Raw genomic sequence first — 24,439 nt, forward strand, 5'->3', positions numbered from 1 at the left:
CCAAGGATGGGGAAATCACTAAGGGCCCAGGCCACCGAGTCCATCGTGACCGCACTCTAGCACAGGGACAGAAAGTGAACGTTCGTGCTCTCTCAGTGGGGCTGTGACTGTCCAGCGTGTCTCCGAGCAGGGCTGGTATGTGTAAGCTCGTATTTCCCAGTTCTGGGAATGACAGGGCCAGGTGGGAGAGAAAGTAGGAAAGATCAGTCATCATGTTCTCTCTACGAAACGAGAAGTGACTTCTAACATGGTCCTGATCTCGAAAATGCCGCTGCAGGTGTCTACCGGGTTCCTATCACCTGGATGGGGGAAACCCTGAGGGCTGTACCCAGTGTTTTTGCTACGGGCATTCAGCCAACTGCCGTAGCTCGGGAGACTACAGTGTCCATACAATCACCTCTACTTTCTATCAAGGTAAAGTGTTCTGTTTCTAGAAGTTTGTTTTTAACATTGTATCATGCTTTATGCTTACAGACAGCTTCCTCCTCACCACAGCTTGGCTTGGCGTGGTCTTTAGCAACTCTCTTCTAGCTTTTAATGGGCGTTATTTTGTCTGGGCAAGAAGGGGAGCCTAATGTCTTGAAAAAGTCAGCGGCACACCTGACTCCTACAGGTATATGAGTAACTTAAAAGAATAACTAAAAAGAGACCAGATTTTCATCTCCTTGCACTTCCCATCTCCATGTATTTTAAAACCACAAAAGACTCTTTCATTTGGTTGGGTGGGGGTTATGTGAGTCTTCCTGAAATTCACATTCATTAATAATCCTGCTTTCCGGGGAGCCTGGCTGGTTCAGTCGGTTGAGCGTCTGGCTCTTGGTTTCAGCTCAGGTCGTGATCTCACGGGTCGTGGGATTGACCCCACATCTCTGCTTGAAAGACTCTCACTCTCTGCTCCTCCTCCCACTCACATGTGCCCCCCCTTCTCCCTAAAATAAATAAATGAATCTTTTTAAAAAATACTCTTGCCACATTCATTAAGTGAGTTAATGTATGTGAGATTAGTTGCCAAGCTACAAAATCCTAGATTTTTAAAATCTAGGAGAGTGACATGATTTCAACTTCTAGTTTCTCTTGGAACTGGACCCTCTCCACTCACAAAGGCCAGGCCCTGTTTCTGTAAATAAAAAAGAAGTATGAGCTACAGGCAGATGAAACCATGCTCTCTTATTATGAGAATCAGACTCCTAGAAGTCAGAGCCGCTGTGGAGTGGGAGCCGCCGAAGTCAAGACCCAAGTAGAGAAGGGGCATAGGACATTTTGAGAGCTGCACATCAATGTGGAACTAGTAAGAAAACCCCACTAGCTGTTCACGTCTAGGAATTTTTGGCAATTAAGTCTTGCCTTATTTAGCTCAATAGATAATGAGCTTTGCATGCAGAGGGGTTTTCTTTGTGTTCCAGATGTTGACGGCTGGACGGCTGTCCAAAGAAATGGGTCTCCTGCAAAGCTCCAGTGGTCCCAGCGTCACCGGGATGTGTTCAGCTCAGCACGACGATCAGACCCTGTCTATTTTGTCGCCCCTGGTATGTATGGCGTTTTTCTTATAGAAGCCAAGAAGTCAGGAGAGAAAAACGAAGTTAGCAAATGTGAAAACACCTTACCTGGCATTCAGAAAAGCAGTTTCTCTGGAAGACAGAGCTTTAGCCCTATTGACCGATTCATGATACAATAGAATAGGACCGTGTATCCTCGCAGATGCACCCTGTTTGAGGTTCCTACTTTCATCAAAGGGGAAGTTTCTAGGTTTCCCATCAAGACAAGAAATAAAGACAGAGGTCACTTCTGTGGATCTACTGAGAAGGAGATGGAGAAGCGAAAATAAGGCATTCTCTGTTTTAACCACTTGTATGTCAAAAACAAATGTATTAGTAGTTCATTTCATTAGCTCATATGTGATGTCCAGGTAAGTTGTCCTGTTAACCTTTCCAAATTTCAGTTCTCTCTGCTGCTGACTGGGGTGATAATACCTCCAAGGATTGTTAACATCAAATGTCATGATGTCTGTGAACTAGATGATGTCTGTGAACTAGAAAGCATTATATAACAAATGATACTATTACCAACATACCTGGACCTTTACACGCCCCTGTTGTCGGGGCCATGCTGTGAATCATTGAGTAGAGGGAATTGTCTTTCAACGTGGCCCTTCTAGCATGTCAGTCGCTAACTCTCCTTTGTAGCCAACAGCAATATGGCCACCTCCATGAACTGGTTCTTCTGGAACAGTGGTTGTGGGCCAGGCTGATGACACGGGACTCCAGCAGAAATCACCAACATTAATGCAAACTTGCTAGCTCGTTTTCTTCTCCAGTTTCACACTGATCTCAATCTTTTCAAATTCTCTTTCACAGCCAAATTTCTCGGGAATCAACAGGTGAGCTATGGGCAAACCCTGTCTTTTGACTACCGTGTGGACAGGGGAGGCAGACACCCATCCGCCCATGATGTGATCCTGGAAGGTGCTGGTCTACGGGTCACAGCTCCCTTGATGCCACCGGGCAAGACGCTGCCTTGTGGGATCACCAAGACTTACACGTTCAGGTAAAAAGAGCGACAACAAGTGGGTCAGGTGACTCAAGTCCACTTCCTTTGTTCATGCATTCAATCATTTATTCTTTTCATAAGCTTTTCTGAGCACCTTTCATGTACCAGATGCAGTATCGTGTATAAAAACAGGGCAGGCTAGTGGGAGAAAAAATAAAGAATATTACGGTGTGACTTGTAAATGACAAGATAGACAAGGTGGGCACAGTATTTTGAACACACAGAGGAGGCACAAGTGACCCACATTGCAGTGATCAAGGGAAGCTTCCCAAGAAAATATGACAAGTGGGAAGAGTTTCCTAAGGATGGAAATGGGGGGAGGGGAAGGTTAGCAAAGCAGGGGAAATAATCATGCCTGAGGACATTTTGTACTTTAGGAAATTCTAAGTAGTTAAGCCTGAGCGAAGTGTGGAGTGGGAGAAAGGAAGACAGAAGTGAGGTCAGTGAACTAAAGAAAAGAAGTTAGGTTGTTTCTGGAAGTACTCCAATAAAAAAAAGAACAACTTTTGAAAGACTAGCACAGGGATGGTGATACGATGCGGTAAGAAGTTATAAATGCTGAATTTGGAAGTATTGGACATGTCCAATGTAGAACGTGAAAATGGACTTTTGAAAAGAGTAAGTGAAATTGTGCTCAGTTTAACAAATCACGTAAACAACAAAACCAAAAATTAATGGTAGCTCTCTTGAGGGTCAGAACTCCTTGAACTCGGCCATGTTCCTGGGAGTGAGTTTTGTGTAGCCAGGAATAGAAGGTGGTCTCTGTGGACCTGGACCAGCACTGGATGCCATGACCCCTGGGGCTGGGCTTCTCGCACTGGGACTCCCTCTGTCACTTCCCATGGGGCTCATGCTCCCCGAGCAGTGAGCAGACTCCAAGTTCCAGGCTATGACAGTGCAGTTACCCATCCTTCACCCTGTCTAGGCAGGGCCACGAAGGGGCTTAGCGGTTCCCACCTTCTTGGGCATAATTTATATCATGTATACAAATTATAAAACTTGATAAGAGCTGTATTTTTAAGCTTTGGGCTTTAAATCCTGCAGATTAAATGAACGTCCAAGCAGTAACTGGAGCCCCCAGCTGAGTTACTTCGAGTACCGGAGGTTACTGCGCAACCTCACGGCCCTGCGGATCCGAGCCACTTACGGAGAATATAGTAAGTGACCGAGGGAAATGAATTCCTCTCTTGGGTTTGAGTGTGTGTCAGCTTCCTGAGGCAGTGACAGTCTCCAAACAAGTAGGTAAACTGCTTGATGGTTTTGATGGAGGGTCTCCGATTAGGTCTAAATTCTTACTTCTCTTATTTTCTAAATTCTTATTTTCTAGAAGTTTCTAGAAAGTCTAGAAGTTTCTAAATTCTTATTTTCTAAAGTTGCTTTTCCTCTAAAAAGGGGTTAACACCAACGAAGAGCTAAGAGTCTTGCTAAGAGCCTCCAAATTTAAATGAAGCTGATTATTTGAAGAAGATAATCTACAACAAATGGGCTTGTGCCTTTAGCTAGAAAATGGCATCTACGACTCAGCCCTATAGTCCTTGAGTTGCTGCACCTTGGGGTCTGTACTCAGTGTTACCGTATCCAGACATCACCTGAATTCCGTTAACTCCTTTTGTTGAACTTCACATGGGGGAGGGGGGACACTCTGATCCCAACGGAATTCTGTTCATGGGAGTTCCATGAGCTTTTTAGCACTTACGTGAACAGGAAGCATCGCTCACTGGCGTGCCTAATTTCCACATCACTAACGAAGCAAATCAAGCAGGATGTAGAAAAGGTGCTTATTAATGATTTTATTGAATCTTTCCTTTGAGCCAGGCACATTAGCATGTATGCATGGTCTCATTTTCATTTCACAACCAGCACAGGGGGTCCATACCCCTGTTACTTCTCTTCCACACTTGAGGAAACACCGTGGTAGAAAGTTACGTGACTTGCCCGTTCACACAGCTACCAGAATGGAGCCAGAATTTCAGCCCTGACTTTCTGACACTGCAGCCTGTGCGTCCGTCACGAGGACATAGTGAGCCAAGGCCACCTGCCTTCCTTAGCGAGTTAAGAAAAATAAAAGCCAAAGAGAGGCCCGAGTTTAGATCTGTTGACCTCCCCACTTGCTCCTTCTAATCTGATCTCCATGTGGCAGGCACCGGGTACCTCGACAATGTGACCCTGATCTCAGCCCGCCCCGTCTCCGGAGCCCCTGCGCCCTGGGTCGAACAATGCGTATGTCCCGTTGGCTACAAGGGCCAGTTCTGCCAGGACTGTGCTTCCGGCTACAAAAGAGATTCGGCCAGACTGGGACCTTTCGGCGCCTGTATTCCATGTAACTGCCAGGGGGGAGGAGCCTGCGATCCAGACACAGGTGCGTGAAATGACACCTGGCCCAGGTGGCTGGGGGTGGTCAGGTGACGGGTGTCGCCCGTGGAAGGGACAGAGCCGTGTAAGAAAGACGCTGCCTGAACTCATTTCGGAGATGGGGAAGGATTAGGGAGGTAGGGCTGGAGTCAGAGAAGACGGACATGGTGCTTTATTACACTCAATCCTTTTCATTATGGAAAATGCCACAAGGTTGTGGGAAAGGTACTGGGTTACAGGAAACGGCTGTCATGGTTCAGTGCTGGGGGTGTCGGTGTCAAGTTTCAAGAATTGTCTGGAGAGATCAAAGGCAACGTTAGGGACTGAATGAATGTGGACAAATGGTGTCAGGCCACGGGGACTGGAGGAGCAGTGTTAGGTGATGGGTTGGAAAGGAAGCTAGGTCTGCTGAGCGTGGGAGAGCCACGTAAGGGTCAGGGTCATGGCAGGTTTAGAGTTGGTACTAGGGCAAAGGTGAATGCCAGTGCTCCGACACTTTGGGGAAAGCTTTGGAAAGGAAGGTTCTGGTTACAGGAGCTCTGCCTCCCACGCATCACCCCTGTTACAGGAAGTGGATCATTTTACCCTGCTTTCTTCTCTGCCCTCCCTTCTTCCTCTGCCTCCCAGGAGACTGTTACTCGGGGGATGAAAACCTTGACATCGAGTGCGCCGACTGCCCCATTGGTTTCTACAACGATCCACACGACCCCCGCAGCTGCAAGCCGTGTCCGTGCCACAATGGGTTCAGCTGCTCTGTCATGCCCGAGACAGAGGAGGTGGTGTGCAATAACTGTCCCCAGGGCGTCACTGGTAAGGCCCCCGGCCTGCTGCCTCTGTGGGGACGCCATGAATTCTCATGAATGGCTGCTAGTCCACACAGTCTCTAGGGAATTCTGATTACTCGGGGTCACTGTAGATGCGCTCATTCGAAAGACAGGGATGCACTTGAGAGGTGCATTGAGGAAGGGCAGGGTGTGGCTCGTAGGGGATGTACTAATGGTTAACACTGGTGTAGGTTTGTAATTAGGAGATAAAGTTTTCAGCTAAGGGGCACCTGGGTTGCTCAGTGGGTTAAAGCCTCTGCCTTCGGCTCAGGTCATGATCCCAGGGTCCTGGGATCGAGCCCCACATCGGGCTCTCTGCTCAGCAGGGAGCCTGCTTCTTCCTCTCTCTCTGCCTGCCTCTCTGCCTACTTGTGATCTCTGTCAAATAAATAAATAAATAAATCTTTAAAAAAAAAAAGGTTTTCAGATAAGATACATGGTTTATTTTACCTTATTTTTTAAAAGATTTTATTTATTTGAGGGATAAGCAGAGATAGTGAGAGAGACCTTGAGTAGGAAGGAGAGGGAAAACAGACTCCTGCCAAGCAGGGAGCCTGATGTGGGACTTGATCCAGGACCCTGGGATCAAGACCTGAGCTGAAGGCAGACGCTTCACTGGCTGAGCTACCCAGGCACCCCAAAATATGTGGTTTAACTAAGCTTTACAAAATGATCCAAGGTACAGAAGGGAAACGTAGTGACATTTTAAATGTCACACCTCTCTCTTGGGGCGCCTGGCTGGTTGTCAGTAGGGCATGTGACTCTGGGGCTTGGGATTATGGGTTTGAGCCCCACACTGGGTGTGGAGATTACTTAAAAAAAAAAACAAAAAATTAAAAGAGTCAATGTCACATCTCGCTGCTGGTCAGTCTGAAAAAAGTTAATTCTTCAGCACTAGCCTCAGTGGTACTGCTATAAATCTGACTTTTCCCCGACTGTCTAGTTAACTGATAGGAAGCCTCCTAGTAGGGATACTGTGTTCTAACATCTGGGACCACCGTGCAGCGAAAAGAGCCAAGCCCTTGCCCTGAGCACCTGCCCCTGAGGCTGTTGTTCTGGGGCCCAGGGTGACCGGTGGGTGACCCGTGTCCCCATGCCGGCTCTTGCTGCCCGTGGATGACCACTCAGGCTTGGGCATTTGTTTCTTCCAGGCGCCCGCTGTGAGCTCTGTGCCGATGGCTACTTTGGGGACCCCTTTGGGGAGCGTGGCCCAGTGAGGCCTTGTCAGCCCTGTCAGTGCAACGACAATGTGGACCCCGGGGCCTCCGGGAACTGTGACCGCCTGACCGGCAGGTGTCTCAAGTGCATCCACAACACAGCGGGTGTCCACTGTGACCGGTGCAAAGCAGGCTACTTCGGGGACCCGTTGGCTCCCAACCCAGAGGACAAGTGTCGAGGTAGGAGTGCTTCTCCAGACTGGTTGGACAGGTGGGGGGTGTGCGTGCACGTGCACACGCGTGCACGTACATGTAAGCTTGCTAGCGTGCACACAGGGAAGAACACACCGGTCAGCGAGGCCAGCAGTGGGTGAGAGGAAGCCGCTTTGGTTTCTCCGACCAGCGGGTCCGCGAACGGTCTGGACCTTTCACCTGTCAAAGGCTTTAAGACCCCTGCAGCAGGGTTCCGGAAGACAGAGCTGGAGGATGAGGGGCAGGTTAAAGCTGGGTGGGGGGTAGTGGAAAAGGTCAAGTACATTCCTGAGCGCCAGAGGAGAGGAAATGGAGCCAGGCCCTGCGTCTCCGTCCAGGGCTGGCAGGCAGGGACACTGCCGAGCTCGTTAAGGACAGCCGTGACCGACGTGAGACTGATTCTGAACAAAAGCGGGGGACGGTGGAGGGGTGGGCGCCGTTTAAGAGACCCTCTCAGGAAGTCGGTGTAACTGAGGGAGACGAAGGTACCAGTTCCGAGTCCGACTGACAAGACTCGGCTTCAGAGCCACAGCTGTCCGGGCGCGTTCCTCCGGCTGCTTCACATCAAAGCGCGAATGTGCACATCGGTCCTCCTGCTCGACCCTTCTATCAAGCCTCTGTCCACGTTACATCCCAGAGGCATGTTTAGCTCTAGGCAAGTTCACGTTCAGTTCTAGGGCGCCGGCCTGCCCCACAAACTCATCCTCCAATCACAAAGGTCCCAGACCAGCCCTGGTGCCCAGACCTCCATGGATTGTTTATTATAACAGAGCCCGAGGGGGCCTCTGGGCACCCAGACAGGAGGGCTCCTGGTTCCCCAGGAGGTCCGCAGGGAGCCAGCATCTCCCACTCACCCCAGAATCCCCAGCCCTGGAAATGCCTCAGGACCTCCGTGCAACCTGAGGCTTCCACCCAGGAGCACAAATCCCACCCGCCCTAACCCCAACCTATGGGTTAGCTCCGATGTGCTAGAAAGTGCCCCGTGATAGGAAGAGCCCACATGCTAGGAGCAGTACCGAGTTCCTGTCTAGCTTTTTACCACACCCATCGTATTACACTGGTTATGCCGCTTAATCTCTCCGAGCCTCAGGTTTTTCATAGGGATGAATAATATTTAACTCAAAGTGGTTGCAAATATAAAATAGCATCTGGGAAGGTACACTGTCAAGAGCTCTAGCTCCAAGGTGCTGGTAATGGAGACCTCACTGGCTTTAGACCGTACATTCCTTCACTTCACTATCTGTTGGCAAGCTCCTACCGGGGGCCCCATGTGGGGCTACAGACTGAGGCTGTAAGTCAGTTCCAGCCCCCAGAGAGACTGTATGCTAATAAGGAAGACACACAAGTATATAAGCAATAATGACAGTATACTTCGTCATGTGATCATATCACCGTGTGCCAAGTGTTTTATGAGTGCCGTAGAGCAGCCCAGAGGGTCACTGTAACTCCCTCACCCACTGTACATCCTCAGCTCCTAGAACAGTGTGGCATATGCTAGGTGCGCAATCAATATTAATGCATAAAGGCACTGCTCTTTTTACTGTGTTTCCTATGTCAAAGGCAGCAGAGCAAGAGGAAAAGAGCAATGCCTCTTCCAAGCTCTCATTCTGGCTTGCCATTGGCTTGCTGTGTGACTCGGATAGATTACTCAACCTCTCTGAGCTCATAGTCCTCATCTGTAAAATAAGGGGAGATGACATCCGGCATGTAATAGGCCCAGAGGACATGTTGTTCCCCTTTGGGGCAAAGCTAGAGTGCCTACGGAATATCCAACAGGCTCACAATTTAATGGGAAGAAAAAAAAATAAGTGCCACCAGAAAGCATGGACTGTTGGAAGAGCTCTTTATCCACAGCCACAGCAAACAAACGTCTAGATGATTCCTGAGATCTGTCTGTATTAGAAGTGTGCTCGGAGACACAGACAAGAGATGAATCTAGCACAGTGTGAACTGACAAGGGCAAAGAAGGATTCTTCGCCATTGGGGATTTGAACTTCTTCCCTTTATCTTTGCTACACCTCCAGTTTCTAGAACTAGCTTGATAGGAATGCTTTCTGTTTGTCTGTCTTTTGTCTCTAGCTTGTAACTGCAACCCAGCGGGCTCCGAGCCTGGGGAGTGTAGAAATGATGGCAGCTGTGTTTGCAAGCCGGGATTTGGCGGCCTCAACTGTGAGCACGCGGCACTAACCAGCTGTCCCGCTTGCTATAATCAAGTGAAGACTCAGGTGTGCGTTCTACCCATCCCTCAGCCCCATGAGTAAAATCGTTAGGTGTCTGCTAGGTGCATCCGTCACAAATCTGGGACCCTCCGAGTCTCCCAGGGATGAGGGTGGAGGTTACTATTTCTTTCTTTAAAAATTGCTGTATTAAAAAAAGTTTCCATGCAGTCATAATAATACTACAGGTTTAGGCTCTTATATGCACCATCATCAAGATCCCTTTTGCAGATACTGTCTCATTTAGTTCTCTTGAGGACGCAATTTGTGAGAGACAGTATTCTGATGTCAGTCCCTGAGCAAAGCCTCTACAAATGTTTGCAATTTTTCCATCACGTGGCCATGTGGAACCAAGAGTCCCACCCAGAATTCCCCAGTTCCACCTGGCCACGTGACAGAAAAATTGCAAATGTTTGTGGAGACAGCTCAGTACCCTTTCCACTTATAACATGCCACTTCCTAGCTGGATAATTTTTCAAGAGATTTCTAAAACAAATAAAGAAAAACATAAATACGGAGACAATATGAGGAGTCCAGAAGGTGTCAAGGCTGCTCAAACAAGACTAGCCTCCAGAAATTTCTCATTCACATTCCAGAGAAGAATGAAACTGATGTTGTTGTTAATTGTTCTTTATTAGTTTGCTGGGGTGGAGGGTGGAGGAAGAAAAGGCCCAAACAGAACCCCAAAGGTAGAAAAAACTCAACTTGTTTTTTGTTTTTGTTTTTGTTTTTCTTCATTTATCTCTTTAGCCTGCCCTCTATTGTATTTTCTTCATTCCGCACACTGTTCCAAGTACTATCCCAATACGAACTCGCTTAGTCCAAGTAATAACTATGAGATATTATAATTATCCCCATCTCATGGATAATGAAAGTGACTTGCGTAAGGTCATGCTGACAGCTAATGAGTAGTGGGGCCAGGTTTCAAACTCGGCGAATCTAGGCTCTCGTGCCTTTAACGATTGTCATGTGCCAAGCATCTCTGGGTTTTAAGCTCTTCTCTCCTGAGTTCCTGGTATCAGGCTGTGATCACCCTCTGTTCTGATCCTCTTTCCTGTGTGGTTTCAGATGGACCAGTTTCTGCAGCAGCTCCAGAGACTGGAGGCCCTGGTCTCCAGGGCTCAGGGCGATGGCGGAGCGGTGCCCAGCCCAGAGCTGGAAGGCAGGATGCGACAGGCTGAGCAGGCCTTGCGGGACCTTCTGAGAGAAGCCCAGATCACAGAAGGTGACGAAAGGAATTTATAATCTTCTGTTGGGTATCAGTTCAGGGGTGTCTTTGTCCAGCACTTGCAGAGATCAAAGGACTGTCTCTGACTCTCCTGGGACCCGCGTGATGGCGATAAGAGAGTGGCTGTCTGCATTCGCTGACTGGGTTGTCACCCTTCTGCCATTAGCCAGTCAAAGTCACTCGTCCAACCGTCCCACGTATCAGATTCCCCTGCGCTGGCTCTGAAAGTGCTCATCCTCCTTTTCCTTCTTGGTACCAGGGGCTAGTAAATCTCTCGGTCTCCAGCTGGCCAAGGCAAGGAGCGAAGGGAACACCTACCGGAACCGTCTCAACGACCTCAAGACGGCCGTGGAAAGAATCCGGGCCCTGGGCAGTCAGTATCAGACCCGAGTTCAGGACACACGCAGCCTGCTCACGCAGGTGCACCGGAGCCTGCAGGAGAGCGAGGCTTCCCTGAGAAACACCGTAGGTGTCCCCGGGTTCCGGGTACCGAGGATCACGGCCGTATCGGGGGACCCACCTGCGGTCGCTCACCTTTCTCGGTCTATCCGGTAGAGACTGGACTTCTCTTCCTTGAAACGCCTGTTCCGTCTCTCTCGTACCTGTTTCTCGTGTTCTTGGGTTTTCTGCAATTTCCCATTTTACTGCATTTCTGTTCTTCTTCCCAGCTCATTTCTTGCGAACCGTAACCTCACGTTGGCCCCTTTTCCTCTCCCTCCTGGCTGCGTATCTCCTCGCTTGTCAGCTCCTAGCGGGCAGGATTTGGTTCTGCTCATGTGTGCGTTCTCGGTCCCCGGCATGGTGCGGGGCTGTGACACGCATTTGCTGCGTGAACGAAGAAACAAACACGTGAACAAATGAAACGGGAGGGATGGTGGAAAGAAGGAAGGAATCCAGTGAAGACAGGATTCTGAAAAGGGAAAAAATTGCTGGCAGGCTGATTTTTCTTACTGATGTCATTTGTAGTGTGGTAGCAGGGAGCGATCTGAGTGAGCTCTCGTCTCTTTTTCAGTAAAGAAGCCGATGTCGACAATAATGTGAGTGGGTGGGTAGAAGACAAATAAAGGAGACTGGAAGATAGTCAGATATTATGCTGATGAAATGAAGGATTTAAAGAATTTCCCTTATTACAAAAATAATGTTTGTTGTAGAGAACTTGGAAAATAAATAAAAATTCCCTGGGATCCCGTTATTAGGAAATAACCATCATCAAAACTTGGTCTATATTGTTGACTTTAAATACATATGAAAATACTATTAGTGTGTATGTATTTTTAAATGAATATGTCTATTTACAGAAGCTTTTTAAAATTGGACTTTTACCTTATTCTTTTTTTTAAAGATTTATTTATTTATTTGAGAGGGAGAGAGCTAGCAAGAGGAAGGGCTGAGGGAGAGGGACAGGGAAAGAATCTCAGGCAGATCCCCGCAGACCTGGGAGCCCCGCATGGGCTCAATCTCACAGCCCTGAGATCCTGACCTGAGCTACCTAGGCTCCGGGGCTGAGTGCAAAGCTTTAACCAAGTCTCCTTTTTCCGCAGAACATTCCTCCCCCAGAGCGCTACATGGGGCCAAATGGTTTTAAAAGCCTGGCCCAGGAGGCCACAAGACTGGCAGATAGGTAAGTGGACTGCTGCTTCAGACTATCTCTGCAAGGCCAGACTTGAACAAGACCGTAGGGTATTCAGGACCTAAGCAGCATATCATTACCTCCGGGACCTTTGCAGCCATTTCCTTGCTTTGAAGCCTTTTTTTTTTTTTTTTTTTTTTTAACCTCTTGGCTTTTAGCCTATGTGAGTGGCCACTGGGCATGGTCACTTGGCAAGTGTCTGGGGTGGGGGTGATTTTTTACTTGGATTTTTCTATGACTCACAGTATGGCTCTGCTGTGTGTCAGATGGGATTTTTCGGGCCCTGTGAAATGAATCAGCCTCTGGAAAAGAACGTTCTGCAGCTTTGAGGGACTCCCAGGCTCCCACATGGAGCCTGGGAACAAGTAGCAACCCGTTGTTTGCTAGCCTGTGGGGGCCAAGACTGCAGAGAGGGAACCTCCTCCCCATAACCGGCTCTGCAGGGCCCCAGTGGTAACTGGCAGCTCCCTAGTCCTTGCCTGACTGTAAATCCCACCATGGAGAAGAGGTTGGCTCCCAGCAGGGTGGCAGGCTCTGCTAATCCCACATGGAATTCAGTCAGTGAAAGAGGCTGATTTGTGTTTCGTGGAATACACTGCCTCCTGAGTTTGTTTTTGGTTGCTCTGTTGTTTTTTGTTTTTATCACTTCGTAAGCATTTGGGGGACCTTCATGGACAGGCTCTGTTCCCTCTGGTGGTGGACCCAATGTAGGGTTGCAGCAAAAGTGAAGGGGAGGCTGGGTCCTGGACGAAATAAGACCTTGGGGTTTCTCCCGGCACAAAAGAGCTTATAAATGCAATACTTCTTCCCCCTGAGACTGCTCACACCCGTCTCCCTGCCCCACGCCCCACTCCCCCTGGTTACCCTATAGACCGAAAGATCACGAACTGGGATCTAAGACAAGAGCTCCATCTCCAGAACACCTCCTGCTTCCTGACAGCTCCTCTAATTCCGTCCAGTCTGGGTCAATTCTGTTTGGCCTTTCTTGGCAAACCAGTTCCCTGTACTCCTCTCTCTTCCTTCTGACCAAAGACCTAAAGGAAGCCCTTTGCTAAGAAAACTCAAATTCTTTGTTTTGAATCCTTTCAGCCATGTTGGGTCAGCCAGTGACATGGAGCAGCTGGTCAGGGAAACCCAGGACGACCTCAAACAGGCGCTGTCGCTGGCCCACAACGCCCTGCGGGAAGGAGGCAGAGGCAGCCTGGATGGCTCCGCGGTGCAAGGGCTCATGGGAAAGTATGTTTGACGTGTCCTCGCACGCACCAAGCTAGTCCTCATCTGTCTGCGGAGCACAGGCCATATCTGAGGGGTACCGTGCTTCCTTTAAAGAAAGCAGTCCTGAGGGACGAGAGAACGAGAGTGTTAATCTCGGGGAAGGGACAGGTCTTTATGTCTGGAAGAAGAAAAGACTGAGTAACACTTGGGTTTTGACTGAGAGATTGCAATGCTTGGAGAAGTGGTGGTTGGAGGATGTGAGTAAATCCATCTGACGACATGAAGGATGTGGGAAGAATATATTATCAAGACTTGGGAAACTTGGGCTGAATCCTTCAGACCCAACCTGAATACACTTTAAGGCTTATGTTTAGCTTGTGGAGAGGGACACATGTCTGGCACAAAACTTCATTTGGGTTCTTCTGATAACTGCAGCGACATACTTTTTACCCAACAGGATAAATGCTTTTAGATTTTTTTTTTTTTTATTTGACAGATAGAGATCACAGGTAGGCAGCGAGGCAGGCAGAGAGAGAGAGGAGGAAGCGGGCTCCCCGCCGAGCAGAGAGCCCGATGTGGGGCTCGATCCCAGGACCCCGGGATCATGACCCGAGCCGAAGGCAGAGGCCCAACCCACTGAGCCACCCAGGCGCCTTTTAATAAAAAAAAAAAAAAAAACAGTCGTTCCTCCAAGTTCTCTTTTTGCCTGCCCTGCAGGTTGGAGAAGGCCAAGTCCCTGGCCCAGGGACTGTCGGGGGAGGCCACTCAAACTGACGTTGAAGCAGATAGGTCTTACCAGCACAGTCTTCGCCTTCTCAATGCCGTGTCTCAGCTGGCAGGAGTCAGTGATCAGTCTTTTCAGGTAAGGGCACGTGGTGATGTGCTGGATGGACAGAAAAAGGGCCACGTGCCTGCTTCTCAGGGCGGCGGCGGGGGGGGGGGGGGTTCTTTACTATGGTTCAGTCCTTCAGCTTTTCCTCCACGGGACCCTTTTATGTTAGATTAGGAAGAATATTCTTCTTGTTAACAATTTCCTTGTTCTGAAACTCCATTCTTTGCCTCTGAAAAAGCCTTAGCCCACATCCTGAACCTATTAGTGGATAACAATTTTATATCTCCTCCTTAGTTTTGGGGACTACTGAAACTTGTGGGAAATTATTCAAGCTAAAGCTTGGTATTCACATTTAGGTCCAGACTACAGTACATTTCTATGTACAGCCATTTGGAAGACTTCTGTTCTTAGAAGTTTTACATTGTTTCTGCGGTTCATTTCTTTAACTATTAGAAACTTATTAGATTAAGAAGATGCAGCTTTCTACCCACACAAAAAGCATTCACAGTGATTCCCACAAAAATGTTTCCACGCGTGTATAAACCAACATGTAAAATTTTAAAAGAGAGAGAGAGACGCTTGGGGAAACTACCGTCTGACTATCGATAGGCACATTCTTTCATTTCTGTTAGGTTTTATGTTGGGATTGCTGTTTTCAAACAGTGACACCAGCTCCTAAGAAAGCTGGTGTGGTGACTACTGGGCAGCAAGTCCGACTCCTGCATTTCTTTGGACTTACAGCTAGAAGTGAAGAAGTTCGAACAAAAAACTGGTGCTCTCTCAAGCCTGGTGACTAGGCGTATGGATGAGTTCAAGCATGTGCAAAGCAGTCTGGGAAACTGGGAAGAAGAAACCCAGCAGCTCTTACAGAATGGAAAGAATGGGAGACAGGTATCCTTTTTTTAATTCACTCACTCCACAAACAGGTAGTGGATGCCTGCCATATGAATGAATATGGCAAGAGGCCATCAGTACACAACCACAGAAAAGTCTCTGGAGGGCTCGGTACCACTGCTCGTAGAGGGAGTAACTGAGATGCGGACAGCTTGATCTAATCAGTTCTGGTCCCGCCCACTGAATCCGCCCTCCACCTAGGAATAGGACTCAGGCCTCTGGAGTTCAGTTATGCTCCAGCTTCTTCTATTAGCTTGGCTTTAGGAAGTCTCTAGAGTATAAAATTGTTTGCAAAACTGCACTTGTCCTTGATAGTGGACTAGAGTTTGAGACTGTTCTGTATCCAGGCTGTGCCGTTGGGTTACAGAGTTTGCTCCGTCCCGGATTGTGGGGGGCTTTCCGACAGCACCCCTAGACCGTCTGGGGAATCACAGCACTCTGTTGTCGCGAAGAGAACTGTGTCCGAGTCATTCTGCCGGCCCAAATGCTCTTCCTGAGTGTGTGTTACATTTACTCTAATCTTATTCTGTCTGCCTGTTTACAGACATCAGATCAGCTGCTTTCCCGGGCCAACCTTGCTAAAAGCAGGGCCCAAGAAGCACTAAGTATGGGCAATGCCACTTTTTATGAAGTTGAGAACATCCTGAAAAACCTCCGAGGTAAACATTTCATGGTTCAGGTCGCTTAATATGTTAAAGGAATAACCACAACTTTAATTTATTTTGAATCTCTGTGTATCTCTCGAAATGATAGCTACATTGGGATAGTCACAGACACTTAATAAGTATCTTCCTAAAGAAAGAAGTTGTATTAACATTTGATGTAATGGAACGAATTTAGCTCGATGTCAGGAGGCTTGAGTTCTGATGGAACTTGGCTGGGCCGCATGACGGCTCTGAGCGCACTGTGTGACCTTAGGCCAGTCCCAGGCTTTCCAGACCCTAATGTCTTCTTCTTTAAAGAAAGGAGGTTGAGTTAAAGGATCTCTAAGGTCCTTCACAGATCCAGCATCCTACTACGACACAGACAGTTTTCCTTTTCTCTGGTGGCCTGGTTGGTTCCAACATAGAGTCAATGTGGTTTCTTTGTGGTGAAGATAGCGGAACTCTCACAGCACCTGCATCCCAGGAAATGTGGGTCTGTGCCTTGCAGAGATTTGGTTACAATTTAGGTTTCTTCACTCAAGAACAAAAAAGAAGCATTTCTAAAGTCTTGGGATTTTCTTACAGGAAGGTCTTCCCTACTACCCATTCTGTTCAACCTCCAGCTCTCGACACTGGCACCTTCAGGTTCAAGGCTCTGGCTTGAAACTTTGGGCTTCAAAGAGTTTACCTATTTCTGATCTACTTTGGGGTCTTAGGTGGAGACCCAGGGCAGGCTGATTGTCAGTTTCTCTAAGCAACAACCTAATCATGGCCCTTTCAGTGCCTTCTTTAAGATGCTTTCTGCTAGGTGGCTCAGTCAGCTAAGTGTCTACCTTCAGCTCAGGTCATGATCCCAGGGTGCTTGGATGGAGTCCTGCATCTCCTGCATCAGACTGTCTGCTCAGTGGGGAGGCTGCTTCTCCCTCTGCCTCTGCAGCTCCCCTTGCTTGTGCTCTAGCTCACGCACTCTCTCTCTCTCTCTCCAACAAATAAATAATATATTTATATATATATATATATATATATGTATATATATATATATTAATAAAGGGCAGTAACAGTTAAATCTTCTCACACTCTTGCCCCCAAGCAGTCATAACTCTCTTCCTGGGATTTTTCTTAAAAACTTCAGCCCCATTCAATTTCATTCGTAAGTTTCATAAGTCACTTTTCATCTTCATGGCAACTTTTTCTTGTCTTCATTTCAGAGTTTGACCTGCAGGTCGAAGACAAAAAAGCAGAAGCAGAAGAGGCCATGAAGAGACTCTCCTACATCAGCCAGAGGGTCGAAGATGCCAGTGACAAAACCAAGCAAGCAGAGACAGCCCTGGGCGGTGCCGCCACGGACGCCCAGAGGGCAAAGACCGCAGCCAGGGAGGCGCTGGAGATCACTGACAAGATAGAGCAGGTAAAGAGAAATTGAAATACAGGTTGGCACGAGCAGCCGCAAACGCAAAGGTCATGTGGGAAAGGAGAGAGCTTCGGGCTCATTTTGACGCCTAGACCTCAGAGTCCCGAGGAGTCCCCGGTCCATGGCAACACCAGAGCCACTTACGTGCCCCCTTTTGTGGGTTGATTCACGAGGCTGTCATGGACTGAGAGCGAGGGCCTTCATTTTTAGCTCCCTTTTTGGACCATACCAAGAGAGGAACCATCCAAGATTGGTTTTTTTGGTATCAACTCTTGCATGAATTTCCTAGAGCAACTGTAACAAGGGACCACAGAGGAGACGGCTGGAAACAAGAGAAGTTTGTTCTCTCTCAGCTCTGGAGGCTAGAAGTCAGAAACCAAGATGTCAGCAGAGCCATAGCCCCTCCGAGGCTCTTGGATAGAAACCTTGCCTGCCTCTTCCTAGCTTCTGCTGGTGACGGTCACTCCTTAGTGCTCCTCAGTTTACAGAGGTGTCACTCCAATCTCTGCCTCTGTCATCACAGGGGGGTTTTCTTCCTAGGTATCTCTGACCCCTCTTGTGATGGCACTGGTCATTTTGAATTAGGGGATTAGGGGCCCCCTGGGCTCCAGTATAACCTTATCTTAAGTAATTGAATCTGCAACTTCCTAATCAGGTCATGTTCTGAGGTCCTGGGGTGTAGGACATCAGCATATCCTTTTGAGGACACCATTCAACCCCATAACAACAATCATCAGTGTTGGAGTCCAGATTATGAAATTCTGGAGTCCTGGTTCCCTTATGTCTATTTTCTATGTCTAAGCATGGCGTATTCATTTTATTCCCTTCCACTACATGCCAGCACTGTGCTTGTTGCTGGGAATACGAAGATGGGAAAGACCCAGGCCTTCTCTTCAAGGAACACTCCATGTAATGAGGGAGGTAGACTAGATATCCTGCAACCCCCACGTGAAATGCTACGGTACAGGCTGTGCTTCTCAGCTGGGAGAGAGCTTCATAACTCTCATTTAGGCATGACTTCTAAAATGCTTATGCAACTCTGGAAAGCCCGGAGGGAACTCTTTGTATCTGGACTGTTTGACCTCACTTTTGGACCACGTAGTAATTTGCAAGAATAATTTCTAATTTTAAGTCCCTTGAGGGTAGAGACCAATTTCATGTGGCTCTCTTTATATAGCTTCTGGCACAGAGACACCTGCAATTTGATGTTTAGTAACAGCTTATGGGTGTAAAGGTATTGATAAACTTTGTCCCAATTAAAAGAAAAGCCACAGCTGTAGCCCATTCCTTCTCTGCACCTCGAACTCCACTGTCTCTCAAGGATCCTAGTAAAGTTGCTCAAAAGACTGTGGCAGCAAAGAACTATGACAAGAAATGATGTGAATTTCTCACCCTCTGGGTTTTCCCAAATTGTTTTTATGGCATTCACTTTTTTGATGAGCGTTGACCTGAGAGGAAATCAGCGTCTCACTGCTGACGCTCCTAGTCTCCACAGACATGCCCCCACTTAATTCGTTGGAAGCAGAGCTTGGGCACGGGTGTGTCTCCGAGTCTGACTCTTGTGCGTCTAAATTATTGCATCGGGGTCTGGCTGCAGCTGTTTATTTTTTCGCTCTTTGTCCCTGGGATGTTTTTGTGCCTCACCCCTCGCTCTCCTCCCATCCCTGGCTCCCTTTCTTTTCCCAGGAGATAGGAAGTCTGAACTTGGAAGCCAATGTGACAGCAGATGGAGCCTTGGCCATGGAGAAGGGACTGGCCACTCTGAAGGGCGAGGTGAGGGATGTGGACGGAGAGCTGGCGAGGAAGGAGCAAGAGTTTGACCTGGATACGGACGCGGTACAGATGGTCAGTTCCCATCGTTCTCACGGGAGATTCTTTTAAACCTGCCAACATGAGAGACACCCTTTCAAGACTGCTTTGTATTTCTTTTTCTTTAGGTAATTACAGAAGCCCAAAGAGTTGACAACAGAGCCAAGAATGCTGGAGCTACGATCCAAGACACCCTCAACTCACTGGACAGCATCCTACACTTGATAAGTATGTGGGCTATCTGTAAGCTTCCAGCTGTGTGCTCCAGGGCTGCCCTGGAAGATGATAGAACTAGCCCCACTGAGCAGAAACCATAGGGTACCCGCAAGAGTATCAGAAATTTGCTTTATTTCTGGGCCCAGATGCTTCAGGCACACAACTTTATATTTTCTGGACTCGATTTTACCATCTAAAGATGGGTCACTGAGTACCTATTGCCCTTGGAGGTGAAGGTTTATAGCTCAGAGATCTGGGTGCATTTAGGGAAGGTGCCTTGAAGCACAAAGAGGTTGACCATGTCTTGCCCATCCCACGGCAGACTGTGGAGGAAGTATTCAAACTTCACAGCTCAAGAGAAGACGAGACAGTCAGACAGGCCTGCTAAGGGTTCTGACCTTGTTCCTGAGAAGCTTGTGGGCGGTTGTGGGCAGAGGAGTAACATCATCGCTGTAGACTGCAGAAAGGCCACGAAGTGGAGGGTGGGAGTGAGTGGAGGAGTCTTGGTTAGGCAAAAGGTGGGGCGAGACCACTTGGGAAAGGTCGGAAGGAATGGAGGAGGCAGGTGACAGAGCCTGAGCCCTGAGGCAGTGGGGTGGGGGGTGGGGGTTGAGGGGAGATTCTTCCACAGCCTGTGAAGTCAAGAGTCACTTGCTGGTTCTGCTGTTTGTCCCCAGCCAGCAGTTATACCTTGATACAACCAGTTGTGGGAACTTGACCTGCCTGGTTAGGAGCCCAGAAGAAATGTAAAGGTGGTAGGTACCTGAGATACTGCAAAATTTTCAGACAAAATAGATTTGATGGCACAGGGCGGCCAGAATTCAGATTTACAGAACCCCTCCCCTGGGGGGGGGGGAGAAACGTTATGAGGATTAACATTCTGGATTGGTAAAACTGATGGCAAACCCTCATTTAGCCTGTTTTATCAAGCGTAGACTGCAGCAGATAGGGACCAAGGGATTCAATCACAGATCCCAGCAACATTCTGGAAAAAGCTTGGTTCTACCTTTTAGATTCAGTGGAACCACTTTATTTATTTATTTTTAAGATATTTATTTATTTATTTATTTATTTATTTATTTATTTATTTATTTTGAGAGAGAGAGCACAGCATGCAGGGGTGGGGGGCAGAGGGAGAGGTCAGGAACAGACTCCCTGCCAAGCAGGGAGCCCAACACGGAGCTCCATCCCAGGAGCCTGGAATCAGGGTCTAAGTGAAAGACAGACAGATGCTTAAACGACTGAGCCACTGAGGTGCCCCAGTTGAAGAACTTTTTGGTTTTTTTTAAGATTTTATTTATTTGTTTGATAGAGAGAGACACAGCCAGAGAGGGAACACAAGCAAGGTGAGTGGGAGAGGGAGAAGTAGGCTCCCCGCCGAGCAGGGGCAGGGCTTGAACCCAGGACCCTGGGATCATGACCTGAGCTGACAACTGAGCCCCCAGGTGCCACCCAGCTGAAGGACTTCAAAATCCGATTTTTCTGTGGAGTACCGTGCTCACTCACCTCACCTCGGGAGATAATACTGTCTGTTTTGTTAAACTGATGACTCTGCTTTGTGGTCTAATAAGCCCCAAAGAGTAAAGACCCTCTAAGGGTTAAAAAAAAACAACAATCAAAAAAAAAAAAAAAACCCAACTTCCCAGTGGAGATTTTAGCAGCTTTGTTTCAGTTCTGAAAAAAGTAATGAAACCAATAGGGCCTTTCAAGAGAAGCTGCGAGTGTGGGGAGTGGTTGGTGGGAATTGTTAAACATTTACCGGACATCCGGGGCTCTGCCAGGTGTTCTCTGGTGTAATATCACTTATAGCTTTGAAAGGTCTTTTGAGATGAGTTTTATTTATTTATTTTTTTATTATTATTTTATCTCACGGAGCCATCCACTGAGGCTCAGAGAGGTTGATCGTGTCCCAGGGATCACCTAGTAAACTGTGGAGGTGGGATTCAAAGTGAGATCCTTTCGTGGCCAGTGTTCCTGCCCCTTCTGTGAGCAGCTTGGGCTGCCCCTCCGTGGACATGGTTGTTGTGTTCCCAAACTTCCTCAACTTTCTCGGCATGGCATAGACCCCCACCTGCTGGAATTCCGCCCTGCTCCTTGGAGAAGGACCAGTGCTCTCCCTTTCTGTTATGCTGCTGTTCCTCCTGTTTGCTCCCTGGAGTCCTGGGCCCGTCACCATGTCGTCACCCCAGGCACGATAAAGTCGGGCGGGCCAGTGCGATCACTGCAGCTCAGATGTGGAGGCAACCTGACCTTGAGTTTGAATTGACCAAAGGTCACACAGGCCCTATTCACATCAAACAGGTCTGGCCAGGGGCCCTTCATGCTGACGTTAGTTTTAGATTGTGTGTGGGTGAAACATACCTGTACAAATAGGACTGCATTTCATATGGGAAATAAACGAGCATCTAGCCGGATTCCCACGGACTCAGGCCAGAATGAAGTCTCGTATCATTTCCAAACAGCTGGAATCTATCCTCCAAGTAGCAAAGCATACCTTGGCCTCTAGAAACCCAAAAGCCCAACCAGTCTCTAAAGGTCTTCTCATGGAAAATAGCAAGATATTTCCTAAGGGTAGTTCAGTAAACATAGTTCGGAGTTGGTCTTGATCTCAGGGTGAGCTGTGCTGGGCAGACACCTTGGACGGTGTTCAGTCTTCTGTGACCTTCAGCCTTCATGCTTTCAGAGCATGAACAGTGGGCGCCGATGTGAAAGGAGAAATCCAACCTTCCTGTTTCTTAACTATAGAGCTCAGAGGCTTGAACTGGGCTGTTCGTAGCTTGTAACTAGCTAGCGCTCTCGGAATATTTTCTGTATTATTCCCAATGCAAAATAAGTCTTTTTTTTTTTTTTTAGTTTAAAGTTTTTTATTTTAAGTAAATGCCACACCACCTGTGGGGCTTGAACTCACAACCCTGAGATCAACAGTCACATGCTCCACCGCCTGAGCTAGGCAGATGCCCGTAGAAAAATATGGCATACCGTTTCCTCCAGGCCCACCACTTAAGGGTCTAGAGGGCCCACGCGTGTTCTAGGAGATCTAACCACAGCCCTTCTATGTTAACTCCTTTCTCATGCCCTCAAATAGGTCAGCCTGGCAGTGTGGACGAAGAGAAGCTGACCTTACTGGAGCAGAAGCTCTTCCGGGCCAAGGCCCAGATCAACAGCCAGCTGAGGCCCTTGATGGCGGAGCTGGAAGAGAGAGCCCGTCGGCAGCAGGGCCGCCTCCATGTGCTGGAGATGAGCATAGACGGGATTCTCGCCGACGTGAAGAACCTGGAGAACATCAGAGACAGCCTCCCTCCAGGCTGCTACAACACGCAGGCTCTCGAGCAACAGTGAATCTGCTGTAGAGACTGCTCGCGGAGGCTCTTGGGATACAGAACTCAAGAGCCACCTCCTGTGGCTGGGGTGGGATGGAGACCATTTGAGCACGTTGAATGGGCATGTTCAGGTCCACTGAACCCGACCCCATCCCCGAGAATTTGGCCAGATCAACGTCTTCTTTCACCAGTGTGATACTGCTGGTTTCCGGATGCTGGGCAGTGGGAAGATAGCACTGGGTATGAGACTGGCCAAGGGCCTGGACCCTGAAGGGTGGACTGGATGGAAGGACAAGCCACACGGCCAGGTGTTTGCCTCAAGAGAGTCTCAGACTGAGTCCTGGAGTACGGACCAGTGCTGCTGGGCTCTAGTGGGCTTATTCTTCAGGTAATGTGACCAGAGGAAAATTTGTTTTAACTTTGCCCACCCATACAATTCTTAATGTCTGAGCAGAGAGTGAAGCCCAGTCACACTGTGGCCAGTAAAATACTGTTGACTTATTTAAGTGTCCAGTGCAAGCTTCTTGTTGGCCAGAGTTCCTCCCACTTACCACCCAGTGTGTCAACATGTGTTCCACTTTCAAGCTGGAAGAAGTGAATAGTGATGGAGTGAGAATCTGTAAAGCTAGTCCATTTGGACCAATGGTGCCTGCTTGGGTCCTGCCACCTTTGAGTTCTTCTGGGACCTGGAAGTGACATCCTTTCTCCAATGATGCCATGACTCGTTAGAGACTACATTTTTATTAAAGCATTTCCGACCGCTAAACAAACACTGGGAAGGTACTTACTTTTGGGTTTCAAAGTGATAGAGAAATTCAACTTGGGCACTGAAAGAAGTACAATTATCTAGAAGAGTTACTGGTCCTAATTCAATCCCACTTTTCAAACACTAAAAATTGTATGTGTCTATGTGTTTTATTTTCTCACTCTCTCTCCCTATAGCAGAGAATGTTGCTATTCACACTGGAGCTGGGTAGACTCCATCCTCCTTCCATCCATCCTTCCATCCTTCCTTCCATCCATCCATCCATCCATCCATCCATCCATCCATCCATCCATCCTTCCATCCATCCTTCCATCCTTGCAACATGTATTTATTGAGTACCTGCTGTGTGTCAGGCTGGGGTACAGTGGTGACGTAGTCTCTGCCCTCACAGAGTTGATTGCCTAGTAATGAAGACGAACATTAAAAAACATAAATTTAAACGTACAACTCTTGTTCAATACAAGTGATTTTTATTGCAATAACTCCCTGGTTTGCAACCTCATTTCTCAACAGAACATATGTTGCAAGACACTCCCATGGGGGCAGTTGGGATTTGGCAAAGCCGGGATGGCTCTGGGTTGTGCACACTTCTTCTCATTCCGGCTGTCACTCCTCCCCTTGCCACACCTGATTGCAACAGACTGTTGAGTCATGACAATACCAATGGGAATTGCTGGAAAAAACAGAAATGATTCCATCCCGGGTTGGAAGATGTTGGTGTAGACTCACCTTTGTACTTTCTTGGCTTTTCGTGGTGTGTTTTTGAATAAAGAATAATTCTTAGATGCCTGTGGTCAGTTTCTCATTTGTCAAACTCTAAGGTGGAGGTACCAAAGCAATGGAAACTAAAATGCCGCAGAAACAGCAATGAGTCCTACCTAGAGTTCACATTTTCTGAACGTCTTGTTTTGCCCTTTCCAACCATTAAAGCCTCTATGAGAGTTAATTGGCTGTCTCCTAAGCATGAAGAAGGATTTATTTCTGGAACAACCTGAACAGGGTGGGGTTTTAATTAATATTTTTGTCTTTTTTTCTTTGGCTATGAAATTAAGGTGAAATCAGTAGTTTGTGGTACATTGTCATGTTTTTTAATAAATAAAAATCTAATAAATTAAGATCCTGAATT

The 24,439-nt window shown here is 47.9% G+C and overlaps 1 protein-coding gene across 4 annotated transcripts in view; it reads left to right on the top strand.

Annotated features, from left to right (window-relative positions):
• The window catches only part of LOC111150870 (laminin subunit gamma 2), a 63,212-nt gene extending 39,636 nt beyond the window's left edge, over positions 1-23,576 (top strand). For all 4 annotated transcript variants that reach the window (XM_022508527.1, XM_022508526.1, XM_022508528.1 and 1 more), the window contains 19 exons: positions 278-414; positions 1,404-1,526; positions 2,355-2,544; positions 3,592-3,704; positions 4,688-4,906; positions 5,527-5,709; positions 6,875-7,120; positions 9,212-9,357; positions 10,417-10,573; positions 10,836-11,041; positions 12,118-12,197; positions 13,296-13,442; positions 14,139-14,283; positions 14,995-15,144; positions 15,692-15,806; positions 17,000-17,199; positions 18,889-19,047; positions 19,140-19,239; positions 22,313-23,576. In XM_022508527.1, the coding sequence (XP_022364235.1) occupies positions 278-414; positions 1,404-1,526; positions 2,355-2,544; positions 3,592-3,704; positions 4,688-4,906; positions 5,527-5,709; positions 6,875-7,120; positions 9,212-9,357; positions 10,417-10,573; positions 10,836-11,041; positions 12,118-12,197; positions 13,296-13,442; positions 14,139-14,283; positions 14,995-15,144; positions 15,692-15,806; positions 17,000-17,199; positions 18,889-19,047; positions 19,140-19,239; positions 22,313-22,566 (3,070 nt within the window). In that variant the 3' untranslated portion in view covers positions 22,567-23,576. The remainder of the gene's footprint in view (positions 1-277; positions 415-1,403; positions 1,527-2,354; positions 2,545-3,591; positions 3,705-4,687; positions 4,907-5,526; positions 5,710-6,874; positions 7,121-9,211; positions 9,358-10,416; positions 10,574-10,835; positions 11,042-12,117; positions 12,198-13,295; positions 13,443-14,138; positions 14,284-14,994; positions 15,145-15,691; positions 15,807-16,999; positions 17,200-18,888; positions 19,048-19,139; positions 19,240-22,312) is intronic.
• Positions 23,577-24,439: the final 863 nt, after the last annotated feature.

Source organism: Enhydra lutris, unplaced genomic scaffold, assembly GCF_002288905.1.
Source record: "Enhydra lutris kenyoni isolate GAN:26980312 unplaced genomic scaffold, ASM228890v2 scaffoldscaffold24, whole genome shotgun sequence".
Lineage (NCBI taxonomy): Eukaryota > Metazoa > Chordata > Mammalia > Carnivora > Mustelidae > Enhydra > Enhydra lutris.